This window comes from Nicotiana sylvestris, chromosome 5 (assembly GCF_000393655.2).
Source record: "Nicotiana sylvestris chromosome 5, ASM39365v2, whole genome shotgun sequence".
NCBI classification, from domain to species: Eukaryota; Viridiplantae; Streptophyta; class Magnoliopsida; order Solanales; family Solanaceae; genus Nicotiana; species Nicotiana sylvestris.
The window spans coordinates 101,768,431-101,782,243 of NC_091061.1; the positions used below are offsets into that span (position 1 = coordinate 101,768,431).

Sequence of the window (13,813 nt, forward strand, 5' to 3'; positions counted from 1 at the left end):
ATAGATGAAAAAACAGACATTACTTTGGAAGCTCACGGTAAGTTGCAACTGAATCTGCTGGAACTACGGAAAGTATACCATATTATACTCAGTTCTCCTCTCACTATTTAACGAACACTCGCTCACCTTGAAACACATAATAAATTTATAAGAAGCTCTGAATAGTGAAACGCATAATAATTTATCTGAAGCTCTGAACTTTGACCATGCTACAGATCCGAAACAAGTTCTCACAAAAATAAAATTTGCAGAAACTTTATAAAGGAGAAAAAGTTGCACTGAGTGTGATTTTACTTTTATAAAGGAGAATAAGAAATACACCTTGAATATATCTAGTACACATTATATACAAAAGTATGAATGAAGATCAAAAGGAAAAGAAACGCCAACTGCATTGTGTTCGTTAACACCTGGTCTAGGCTCTCTCATTACGCTTGGTGGAAATAAGAAATTAGCTCTACGAGTGATGAATCAGCAAAAATGCCACGGATTTTAACCAAATAATGGAATTAAATTAATCAAATAAATAATACTAAAAGAATTACTGAGAATTAAGGATACTTCTCTCCCAGTCAAAGACGCACAACTTCTCTAAATCTTGGAAGGAAAAGAACTGCGAGTATAATGAATTTCTTTCTAGCAACTTTGAAATTACAACAAGAAGCATTTCGCAAGCCTGATTTTCTTCCAACTTTTCTGCATCAGTGAGCTCAGAAGAATGATCTTTCCATGGTTGGTAAAATGACCTGTTCAACAAAGATTAACATCAAATATGGCACTTCATATATGTATCTCAAAGCAGCAGTTAATTATCAGAAAAAGGTAAATTGGGAAAAAGAAAATATCAGCCTATATATTCTTCTTTAAAAAACCTACCAGCCTATAAATTCGTTGAACTACATGGTTATTTGAAGTTTCTTGTCCCGGGGCTTTGGTATAGTGGTAAGAGCACGGTGCGTGATGTGGGTTAGGCGCACGCCACGGGTTCAAACATGTTGCTGACAAAAAGTTGGTATTTAAGTGGAAAGGATAGAGGGGTAGGCCGATTATATACTGAGTTTCTAATCGTGTGCCACTGCCCCCCCGGAATTTGTCCGTAATCAAAAAAATACCAGCCTATAAGTTTATTGAAGTAACTTCTCTCATAAAATCCAGACATAATAAAACCCCATCATCTTGCTAAAATCAAATCATTTAAGCATCTTGTCCTTAATTGTTTTGAACTACTCCATGCTATTGCTTAGTTTGTTTATGCAGTGACCCCATATTCATCTGCAGATTCTCGACGGGGAATGGAGAGAGAGAGAGACAGCTCAGTGATGGGCACAGACAGTAAAAACTGGTAGGAGAACTTATGATTTGGAAAACCTATACTCTGAAAGAAAAGAATTTACACTAGTGGAGTGTAATGTTTATGGCAATAAATCCCAACTCTATAACATCAGCATGGTGGAAATATAAAGACGTAAAAAGAGGTTTCACATAAGACAAGGTTCTGCTTTGTTAATTCCTGCATATTGCTCTACTAACAGTCTTCAGAGTCTTTGGACTAGCCAGTAATAGTCTAGAAAGAGAATGGAGTAACATAGACATCACAAGCACTAGAGGAATTCTTGAGGTGTACATATTTCTACGCAGCAGCAGGAGATTTAACAATGAGAGGCCATCTCCCAAAGCACAAGAACGAAACTTCAAATGGCTAGCAGAAGTACATCACATTGGCATTCGCAGCACCCAGGGAACAAACAGTGCTTTACCCCTAGATGTCCAGTCAACTGTTGTTCCTCAATGGGGGTGGTGGGTTAGTATTTTTGGTTTCTTTTCTTTTCATTTTTCTCCCCAGAAAGAAAGTGTATCTCTAGAAAGCAGAAAAGGGCCAAAACTACCCCTGAAGTATGGCTTAGGAAATACCCTCCGTCCACCTATTGAGCTAAAATTGCCCTCAACATTATCTTTTCGGCTCAACTTTACCCTTATGACTAACGGTGCACTCCAAATTTAAAAATGTTTATTTAATTATTACATGGCAACTTCTTGTTGGCCCACAATAAAACACTAACCCTATTAAGAAAACCACCCATATGTAAAGATCCCTGGCCCATACCCGGTTTTAATGAAAAACCCCAACATCTCCTCTTCCTAAATACATACGTGCATCTTCTTCTTCTTTTAACCTGGTTTTAATTTTTGCCAAATCTCAATCCTCAATTCTCAGCTATCATCCTTTTACATAACTTCAATCTTCTAACTTAATGTGATTGAACTCTACATACTTGACCAATCAAGAAACAAATCAACTATCCGTCCAAATTCCAATAGCCACTAACGGATCGATCCGCATTTCTCAATCTTCATTCCTGGTTTCAATTTTCGTTAAAGATTGAGTCTTTCATATTCCAGTTACAAAATTTCAACCGAAATGGTCTGTTTTCAACTGTCCCCTTTTTGAAATTGAAGCAAATGAATCAGTTGCACAAGAAAAAGGAGAGAAGGGAATTTGCAGAACCTTAACTGAAAAGAAAGAAAAGATGCACGTATGTGTTTAGGAAGAGAGATGCTGGGGTTTTTCATTAAAACCGGATATGCGTCATGGATCTTTACATATGGGTGAGATTTTTAATGGGGTCAGTGTTCTAATATGGGCCAATAAGAAGTTGCTATGTAATAATTAAATAAATATAGTTTAAATTCAGAGTGGGCCACATTAGTCATAAGGGTAAAGTTGAGCCAAAAAGAAAACATTGTGGGCAATTTTAGCTCAAGAGGGGGGGCGAATGGTATTTTTGGCCCTAAGCCTATAGTTTAGGGGTGGTTTTGGCCCTTTTTCGTTCTAGAAAGTAAAGTAGAGAGCGGTATATGTACCATCTCCAGGCAGGATTAGCTTCAGCAGGGCAATTAATCTTTGAGCAGAGGGTTGCCCACTGTACTGCATCGCCAGCTAAGATGTCTGATTCTGTCAAACAGCAAACACTTAATAAACAAGTCGGCCATTAGTGTGAAAAACAGGAAGTTGTCTAAGTGAACAAAGGAGAAAGCAGTATTGATAAGCTTATGAGGCTACCTGCTGAGGAAAGACTAGATAAAAGCAGCAGACAGAGTGCAGAAACAACAGATGGAAGTACTATATAGTTTGTGCATTGTAGCTGTTGCAGAAAAAAGATGGATGAGGCCAAAGTTCCTTCACATGCAAATGCCCTGTTGGTTTCCTCACATCTTTGCTCATTCCATTCCATCAGAGAAAGCAGATTATTGAGCTTAGATCTGTCAAAGGAATGACACAAGTCCGAATTACTGAATCTAGGGGAAAGCTTTCCAACAATCACTGATGCAGCAAGCCAGCGAACAAGCATTGATATCAGAGAATCATCTGTTTCTTCCTCAGCTTGCAGTCTCACAATGCAAGCAAAATTTTCCAGCCCGTGGATATTTTCAATCTTTGGCTGCAAAGCAATTAAAGTAGCCCATCTAACAAACTTGGAAACCTTTTCCTTGTCCTGGAAAAATATAAAACAGAATTAACTTACAAATGATTTGAATATAGAAAACCATACATACACACCAAAGCTAGTGATCTCCAGAAAACCAGTACTAAAGATTGATGGGCACAACATATGAATTCATCAGGATGCTTAGGCTTACGCATTTCAAGTCAGGATCTCATGATCTGAATATCTTGCTACACTTACTTCAGAACTCACTGCCCTCCCAATTTTTGGTGTAAAATAACCATATTTCAAATAAAAGTAACTCTAGAACGGATCTATATCACCAGAATACTCAAACAAAACCTACATTAATCAGCTAAACACAACCAATGAGTAGCAGCATTTCTGTGAGACCCAAAAGTGATCAAGCCAGAAGGGAGCCTTGGAGCAACGGTAAAGTTGTCTCCATGTGACCTATAGGTCACGGGTTCAAGCCGTGGAATCAGTCACTGATGCTTGCATCAGGGTAGGCTTCCTACATCACACCCCTTGGGGCACGGCCCTTCCCCGAACCCTGCGTGAATGGGGATGCTTCGTGCACCGGACTGCCCTTTGCCCAAAAGTGATCAAGCCAAGTCCAACATCAATGGGAACTCTAATGTGAAAGATAGTTTAACCTTGTATTGTGGAATCCAAAGACAACAACAGGGTCAATTCTTTTCACATGCTGATGAGTGAAATATTGATGCCATCTATACATGCTACTTGTATCTTCTTCTAATCCTGTATGAATGCATATCAATCCTAACATCCGCATTTCTATGACGCTAATCTTAACTGAATAACAAATTGCTTTTGTTCGTACCCTTCTTATGATCAAATGGATTATTGTAAGTCCGGATGTGAACAACTGAATCCATCAAGCAAGGTACTAAATGGACCTCATCCAGTGGCTTCATTAGGTGCATGTTTCTTTTCTTTCCTTTTTTTCATTAGGTGCATGTCTCCTGAAGTTAGTTGTTGTCCTTTGCTAGAGCTGGATTTTAAGCCTTTTTGGTATATGAAGACAGGGTAATTTGTTCCATACGTGGAATTGTTTGCACATATAAATAACTCTTCTATGTGCGAACGTCATTTCCGTTCACGGTATATTTCAGAATCCATATGATTTCCGGCTACATTCGTTTCCAAGGGAGTGTCTGCATAGCGAGAGAGAGATGCCTAACTCACAAAACCATAAATTTTAAAAGGAGCAAGGGTCTGATTCCAGTTGACTAGCTTAACTGGCTCGTCCAATCAGTTCTAAAAGCAGGGTTAGCCCTGGTGTGAGCATAGTGGGAAAACTATATGATGGCACCATGATGTCCAAATCCATCAAATAATGAAAAGATAATACAAGTTAGCTTCAGCAGACAAACAAGATCAATCAGTAGAGCAAAAGATGCTGTTTAACTCGTCGGAGAGAACTATCCTTGATGGATGTGAAATTGCTTATTCATATCATCATGCTACAGGAAAGAGGTCAACCAACCAATAGTAAGTAAAGATGCCTTGGAGAAGACATCAAACAGCAATGGTAAAAGACCACAACAAGAAGAATAATTGAGACCAAAGACCGTGAAAAAAGGGCATAGTGCTGGGAACACTTTAGTTAGTCTTTTATAAAGATAACAAAGGAAGACTGCTTTCTCACTGTAATCTTGCAATTATCATTTATTTTCCGATTAATATTGAATGTCATGGTTTAACTTAATAGGATTTCCAGAAGAAAAATATTGACTTGGAATAGTTGATTAAATCAGAGTAAAAAATATTGTTAATTATATTACAAGGGGGTCTAAAAGTGACGCGATATGCTACTTTTGGTTTATTGTGTGGTTGGCTAACGTATACAAACTGCTAATTTGTGATAAGATGAAAGATATTCCATTTTAGGAAATGAAAATCAAATTTGATACAGCTTAAAGAGAAAAACACAATATCAAATTCGAATTGGAAGGAATGTAAGAATATTTTTTTTTTGAATTGGTAACTATTGTATATATTAAAAACATCAGTCCTATGTACTGAAAACCAAATTTACATGGAGAGGATTAGTAGATGTTCTAATTCGAGACCTAGCAAGATCCTAGTATGTCTATAATTGTCAACGTATCTTCTATGTAAATCTGTTTGCACCAAAAACAAAAAAGAAGAATACAATTGAGTTTGATCTTCTGCACTGGATTGCTTCTATCTTCAAAACATCTAGCGTTCCTTTCCCTCCAAACTGTCCACCAGATACAAGCCGGGACAGTCCTCCATCTATCTCTACTAGTTGCTTCAGCTCCAGCTTCTTCCCAGCTATAAAGGACATCTTTAAGCTTGTATGGCATTGACCATGAAATACCCCTAAGACTAATAAAGATTTTCCATAGTTGGTCTGTAATCTTGCAATATAGAAACAAATGTGTGACAGTTTCAGCATTTTCCCCGCACAGAAAACATCTTGAGCACAGAGAAATTCCCCTTTTTATGAGATTATCCTGGGTTAATACCGCCTCCTTTGCTAGTAGCCAAGTGAAGCAAGCTACCTTGTATGGAATCTTTGTTTTCCATATATGTTTCCAAGGCCATGGGTCCACCTGTTGATTATTATGATTCAAAATCTTATATGTGTCCTTCACCCGGTATACCCCTCTGTTGTGCCTCTTTCACCAAAGTGAATCAAAACCTTCTTGTAATCCTTTAAATGCTTCCAGCTCTTTGTAAAGGTCAGCTAATCTTGTTATCTCCCAGTCATTCAACTGTCTTCTTAGAGCGATTTCCCATCCTTGATGACTCCTCATATCAGCTACTGTCTTATGCTGGTTTTGTGCTAAACCAAACATGTTGGTGTATCTTTCCTTTAAGCTTCCGTTTCCTAACCAATTATCATTCCAGAATGATGTGTTCCTTCCGTTGTTCACTCTTATGGAGGAGTGATTCTTCATTATAGGCCAAAGTTCTCTGATGGATTTCCACACACTTACTCCATATGATGTTCTGACTTTTTTTGACACCCAGTTATTTTCCTCACCATACTTTGCTTTGATCACTTTGCCCCATAAAGATTGGGGTTCTTGAGAGTACTTCCATAACCATTTCATTCTAAGAGCCTTGCTATGATTCTTCAAATTCCTTATTCCTAAACCACCTTGTTTTTTATCCATTGTGAGTGTCTTCCATTTAACTAAATGAAAGACCTTTTTCTCCTTATCCTTACCAAAGGTATGATCTTCGGAGTTTGTCCAATCTCTATAAAATGTCTGCTGGAATTGGGAACAAAGACATCATATAAGTAGGAAGTGAGTCTAATACTGAGTTTATTAGAACTAGTCTGCCCCCCAATGATAGGTATTGTGAATTCCATCTTGACAGCTTCTTCTCACACTTTTCTATGACTGAATTCCAGATTTCTTTTGATTTGGATCTTGCACCAAGAGGCATCCCAAGGTAAACAGTTGGTAGGGACTCAACTTCTCCTCCCAATATCTGTGTCAGTTGCTCCATGTTGTTAACTTCATTAATGGGAAAAATATTGCTCTTTCTCCCGTTGATGTGTAGTCCTGAGACTCCCTCAAATAAGACCAAAATGATTCTTAGCAATCTAAGTTGTTCCTTTTCGGCATCACAGAAGACTAGAGTATCATCAGCATATTGGAGATGTGTGATCTCTAGATTGTTTGTCCCACTCCTGTTTACCTCAAAACCTTTAACCCATCCACTGACTTTAGCCGTTTTGATCATGTTGTTCAATCCTTCCATGGCTATAATGAATAGAAAGGGAGATAAAGGATCACCTTGTCTCAGACCTCTGCGTGAATGGAAAAAACCTTTAGGAGATCCATTTATGAGAATGGAGAATTTTACGGTAGATATGCAAAATTTCATCCATCTATTTCATTTCTGCCCAAAACCCATTATTTCTAACATTCTGAGTATGAAGCTCCAATTTACATGATCATAGGCCTTCTCAATATCTAATTTGCATAAGATTCCAGGTTCCTTCTTTTTTATTCTTGAATCCACAGCTTCGTTGGCAATCAACACTGCATCTATTATTTGTCTTCCTTTGATGAAAGTCATTTGTTGAGCATCGACAATTTCCCCTACCACCCTCTTAAGTCTTTCGGTTAAGACTTTTGAGAGCAATTTGTAGAAGCTCCCTATCAGATTGATCGGTCTGAAATCTCTCAATTCTTTCGCACCTGTCTTCTTTGGAATCAAGGCTATATATGTTGCATTGAAGCTTTTCTCAAACATCTTCTGAGAATGGAAGTTGTTGAAGGCCGCCATGATGTCTTCCTTCAAAATGTCCCAGCACTTTCTGAAAATACCCATTGTGTATCCATCCGGACCTGGGGCCTTGTCACTTGCACACATCTTCAGACAGGTCAAAACTTCTTGTTCCTCAAAGTTACTCTGTAAAAGCTCCCTTTCTGATTCAGAAATTCTTGAGCTATTTTCGAAATTGACCGTTGGTCTCCACTCTTCAGGCTCTTTGTATAACTCCTTGTAGAATTCAGTTATCTCAATCTCTATTCTGTCTGGATCCTCGACTACTTCATGTCGAATCATTAGTTGATCAATGTTGTTGTTTCTCTTGTGTGCATTTGCAGTGCGATGGAAAAATTTTGTATTTCTGTCCCCTTCTTTGAGCTATAGAGCTCTTGATTTGTCTCCATACAATTTCTTCATTCTTGAGTTGTTCTTCAATCTCCATTAGAGTAGCTACTTTCCTCACTGATTCCTCCTCTGTCAGCGCTCTTAGTTGTTGTGTTGTCTCAAAACCTGCTAGTTGACTTAGCAATTTTGTTTTTTGCAGTCCCAAATTACCTTCATAAACTCTGCTCCATTCTTTTAGCTTGCCCTTGAGAGCTTTTAACTTCCAAGCTAAAATGTAATCTGGTCTTCCTGAGAATTCAAAAGATGTCCACCAGTCTCTAATTCTGTCATCAAAACCTTCCACATTCAGCCACCAATTTTCAAACTTAAAGTATGATTTAGCTTGTTCCCACGCACCACAGTATAGAGCCACAGGTGAATGGTCCGAAATCAATCTTTGTTGGATAGTTTGCTTGATGTTTCTGAAGCTTTCATCTCATTCTTCTGAAATGAGAAATCTATCAATTCTTGAAGCGGCTGTATGATTGTCCCCTTTGAACCAAGTATAGTAGCCTCCTTCAAGTCGTAGATCTATCAACTCCATATCTTCTATAAAATCCGAGAATTCCACCATCACTTTGGACCTCCTTGAACATTCCCGTTTTTCAGAAGGGTACCTTGTAACGTTAAAATCGCCACCAACCGCCCAAGGACCTTCCATCAATCCCCTCACTGCACCAATTTCTCTCCATACTATTTTCCTTTCTATTCTACAATTTGGGGCATACACTCCTGTTATGTGACATTGAAAATTCTGTAAAAGAGCCTCGAACTTGCAAGTCAAAGTGTATGCACCAGTCTGTAACACCTCCCCTTTCCATACTCTGCAATCCCATAATAACAAAATCCCCCCTCTCGTGCCGCTAGCTTCTAAACTTTCATACCTCACCCATCTACCACCCCAGATTTGACTGACTATTTCCTTAATATCCCCCTCAACTTTTGTCTCTTGCATGCATATAATGTCTGCCCTCCAGTTCGGCACTTGACTTTTTATTATCTCCCTTTTCTTCTTGTCGTTTAAACCCCTTACATTCCAGGAAATTACTTTAATCTTCATATTGAAATGATTGATAGATCTCTTCCTCTACTCCTTTTCCCGTCACTCTTGAATTTGACATCAAACGAAGTTAAACCTTTTAATTCCAGTGATCCTTTGAATCTTTGTTTCTTCACCTCCAACTCTATCTCCACTCTTCTAACTTGTCTGCAACTGTCAATTTGCATTAACAACTCCAATGCTTCTTCTTCATTGCCTTGAAAATCTACTCCAAACATTTTCCCCAATTTGATCATATTTTGATGGACCCATAGTGTTGCATCCATGTCTTTATCCATTAAAGGATTGTGTTGCTGAACTGCTATAGGATTCACTTCCTCGATTTCTCAATCTTGGATAGAGCTAAAGTGCTTTAGTTGTTCCAAAACACATCCAACTTGATCTTCCCCCGTAATTGTGTTTATGCTCTGCTCCCCTGCCTTCTGTTGCAGTCTTGCTATCTTTGCTCCACCTTCTGGCTGACTGCAGCTGTTGAATGTTGTCTTTGTCATACTTTCAAGGTTTTCATTGGGGATTGGATCCCCGGGAGTGGACTCTATTGCCCCCAGGTAAGAAGGTCCTCCCATTTCCTCAATACAAGGCTTCAGCCTAATATCATCAGAAAACTCACACGAGAGATCATTAAAGATGACTTGTGCAGCCAAGTCGGAGTCATAGGATTTCAGCTCGTTGTTTGTCACTTTACTGCTCTGATTCATCGAACTCGAACCTTGTGTAAGTTGCACATTTGCCTTTCCTTTATCAGTGTTTTGCAATATGGTGCACCCCACTTGATTGTTCAAATATCTCTCTATTTCAAAACATTGTTCGTTTTCTTGCATCTTCAGCTCATATCTTATCTGTCTTTCAGCCCAGATTGGGATGAAAAATTTGATACCGTCTCTTACAATCCCAACCTCATTGGGAGTCTTTCTGCCATCACCAACAATTTTAATTCTTGCCCACTTAAGATGATTTTTGAGATCAGTTTCTTCTTCAGTAGCTATCCATCCCCCACAGAGATCTCCTATTTCTTTGAAGATCTTTTGTGACCATAGATGTAAAGGAATCCCCATGGCTCTAATCCAGCATGTTTCCTCGATTTGTGAGTTTGGAATGCATCCAGCAGTATGACTCCACCATTCCAAATGAAGCTTGAACTTTTTCCAACTCCATTCTCCTTGCATAATCTGCTCCGCCATGAATCTATTTGGAAATTCAAAAAGAAACATGTTGCCTGTCATTTCATACATGTTTACTCCATATCCTTTGTTCCATGACGCACTAGCCCATCGCCTTATGTCTGCTAAAGTGGGTCTCTCATTGATTTCTTTCCCAAAAAACCCGACAATGCATCTTTTTAGTAAACCAGAATCCTCGCTACCTGTCGGTTCCACAACAGAGATATCTCCATTGTTTATGCTGACCTTTGCCTCTCGAAGGGTATTGGATTGTCATTTACTCTCCTTGATTGCTTTGACATAAGGGTAGTTGTCCACCGTGATTTTAGGTGGGACTGTGGGATTCATTTTGGGGGTCTGATGTATGAATCTTTCTATCTTAGCTGCTATGTCATTCCAACCTGCATTCAAGGCTAACTCTGGAATTATAATAACAGACCTCCCTTCTCCCTTCAGTGACAGAATGCTCATGTATCTTCCGTGAACGTTGAATTTCCTGGTACAGAAATGTTCTGTCATATGTTCCTTGCACTTCCATCGCTTCACTAAATTCATTTGATCTTTCGACGCTTCTTTAAGTACAAAACAAATCCATTCCATTACCTTTCTGCCCATGGATGAACGTCTCATCATGTTGCGGCTTCTCTCCACCCATTCGAACCATACCTCTTTGTTGGAATTCCATCTGGTGATGTCAAAAGATTTGAATCTTGCGTTGAAATAAATCCGGTTGTCTCCCATATTGTACAACCCAACTGTTCAGGTTATGGAAATTATAAGGAGTATTTGATGGTCATCACAGTTGAGCTGTTGAGGTAAAAGAAACTGAAATTTGGGCCAAAACAGAGGTTTCCCGCTCCCGGAAAAATAAAAGTCGTCGGAAATCTGAAAAAATTGTACAAATCTGGTCGGAATTAACAGTAAAGGAAGCTGTCCAAAAAAAAATTTTGAAAAGCTGCCGGAAAGAGGCTCACGCGCCCGGCGCGTGGGGGAAAGGACCGCGCGTGGAGGCTGCTTCGTCGGAAAAGATTCAGTGGAGTGGTCGGAATCTCGGGGGTTGTCTAATGGTGTTCATGGAAAGCTAAAAATTCTTGTACTCAGGCTCCTCGGCGAGTGTGCCTGAGAGCTAAAAAGTTTGTGCTCTAAAGTGTTCCTGATACTTTTTGAACAATTAGAAATATTGGTGGAAAACCTAGGGAATCGAAATGTCATTGGTTGCCATGAGCTAAAACTCACTGTCATAGGCATTGGAATGTAAGAATATTACTTACAATTAAGTGTGTATCTGGTTTATAGGCGGGTATAAAATTCCAGGACCCTACATCTAGCACAAGATTTTACTGCTTTGGACAACTTTAATCCTAACTCATCACAAGATACAGAAAAATGGATTATGACGTCTCTTATTATCAGAACTCATTAGTCCAACATTTATCTTTGAAAAAAGAGAGTCAGCACCAGTTTCAAGTCAAAGTGTTTGCACCTTACTTTAATCCATCTGATGTGTGCCTACCAATCCAAAAAGAACAGATGTGTGTAGATCAGCTTGTTAAATGCTCAAATTTAATGGGTTAAATGAAATGCTAACGGATTACAGCGTATCTGTTCCAGTTACATCCCCAAAGAATACAGAAGATCAAAATACTATAACAAGTTTTCTATCATGATCAGCGATTAAAAAAGCGCTCGCTTTAAGCGAGAAGCGAAGCGAGGCGTCCAGGTAAGCGCTTTAGGTCTGTGAAGCGACTCTGGTACGAAAAAGCGACCGCTTCTCTGTAAAAAGCGAGAGAAGCGACCGCTTCTTTGTTTAAATTAACCCAAGCCCTATTGTAAACCGTAAATACTATCTGGAGTTCAGAAACAGCAGCGAGACTAGGTTTTTCTTCAACAAGAGCAGCGATTTCTTCTTCTCTTCTTCATCAACTTCAGATTTCTGAAATTATCTCAAGTTCCAAGGTTTGTTCTTCTGCTTTCTTCAACAGCACAGGTATGTTCTGCTTCTTCTACTTTTGATTTTCAGTCTTCTTCTTCTTATTCATTCTAAACTTCCAAAATGCTGGCGAATTTTTTTTTTACCTTCGGTTCTTTCTCAAAAAAATTTTGCCCAATTTTTCCAGTTTCTGCCCCCAATTTCTGCCCAATTTAATAATGATAGTGGAATACAAGAATTTGACAATCTTGTAGAAGAATAGGATGCTCATTTTGTGCTTTAATTGATGCTACTCTTTAGTTTTTTAATTGAAGTATTGAACATTTGCTTACAATTACATGTGTTGTCTATGCAGTATTTATTTAAATTTTTTTTTTTTATTCCGCTTCACTTAAAAAAAGCGAGCGCTTCGCTTCTTGCTTCTCGTGAAATGGGGCTTGTCGCTTTTCCTCGCTTCACGCTTTTCACAACACTGATCATGATATTCCTACACCAAAAGCACGAAGCATCCAGTCTCGCACAATTGCATTTTTTTCAAATTTCAAAGCACATTCCATGTTTAGCTTGCAGCAGAAGCAGGAATGTATACAAAGCTTGATATCAACAAACACGTAGCTTATAGAAGGAGTGAAAAGGGGGTTTACCATTTGCAGAATATTTACTGGAGGGGTGCTCATAAGTACAGCTTCAAGTCCAATCTGTGCAACAGGACTTTGCCTTCCATCACAGCATTCATCAACAACTTCACATAACTGAAGTAAACTCTCAATGGAGATGGTGAAATGCGGTTGATAAACTTTCCTCTTTTGGGATATCTTAAATGCTGATGTAACTATTTGTAGAATCAGTTTAACAAGTTGAGTCTTTCCTTTAAATATTTCAACACGTTCAACTAGCATCTTGTATAGATTGCAAGAGAGTTCCACAAGTTGCTCCAAGGCATATTTCTGCATCCACTCAATAGTATGTCTCGACAAAATTACTTCATTGAGTGCCTAAACAATAAACGTGTGATAAGCGAATAAAGTATAGCAGTGTACACAAAAAGCTATCAGGGACATAAAACAGTTCAAGATGCAAAAGGGTAAACAGTGTTCAGCGACTCAGCAATGACTTCAATCTGGGAAAAGTACCACGAGATTTAATGCTTTGGAGGGGCTGAGTCAATCTCCACTTTATTGGTGGTGAAGGAGAGCAGCAATACTGAAAATGAATTGAGAGTATAATGTACACTGTCTGACTATGGTGGAAAATGATGTGGTACACTACTTAGAACCTAAATCTGACAAAACTTGGCAAATACCCAAGGATTAGAACCTAAATCTGACAAAACTTGGCAAATACCCAAGGACATCGAGGTTGATGCATGCAAGTTTTTCTTGTTGTGTTACCCCAGTTCAGACGATCTGAATGGAATCAACAAAAACACTTTTAACCTCGGAAACCCAAATTTCTTGATTGGTATTGGTGGCTACAGTCGACACTTGATCCATAACTTAACTTATCACCATCCAATGGTTTAGAAGTCAATACCCATGTCTCTTACTCTATT

The 13,813-nt window shown here is 38.8% G+C and overlaps 1 protein-coding gene across 4 annotated transcripts in view; it reads right to left on the reverse strand.

Moving 5' to 3' along the window:
- Positions 1-235: 235 nt before the first annotated feature.
- The window catches only part of LOC104215098 (uncharacterized), a 65,122-nt gene continuing 51,544 nt past the window's right edge, over positions 236-13,813 (reverse strand). For 2 of the 4 annotated variants that reach the window (XM_070174555.1, XM_070174558.1), the window contains exons 10-13: positions 12,906-13,256; positions 3,062-3,494; positions 2,863-2,953; positions 236-746 (exon numbers count right to left, since the gene is read on the reverse strand). In XM_070174555.1, coding sequence (XP_070030656.1) covers positions 542-746; positions 2,863-2,953; positions 3,062-3,494; positions 12,906-13,256 — 1,080 coding nt within the window. In that variant the 3' untranslated portion in view covers positions 236-541. Of the gene's footprint in view, positions 747-2,862; positions 2,971-3,061; positions 3,495-12,905; positions 13,257-13,813 lie in introns of all 4 variants that reach the window. The other 2 variants (XR_011407635.1, XM_070174556.1) reach the window with 2 other exon arrangements.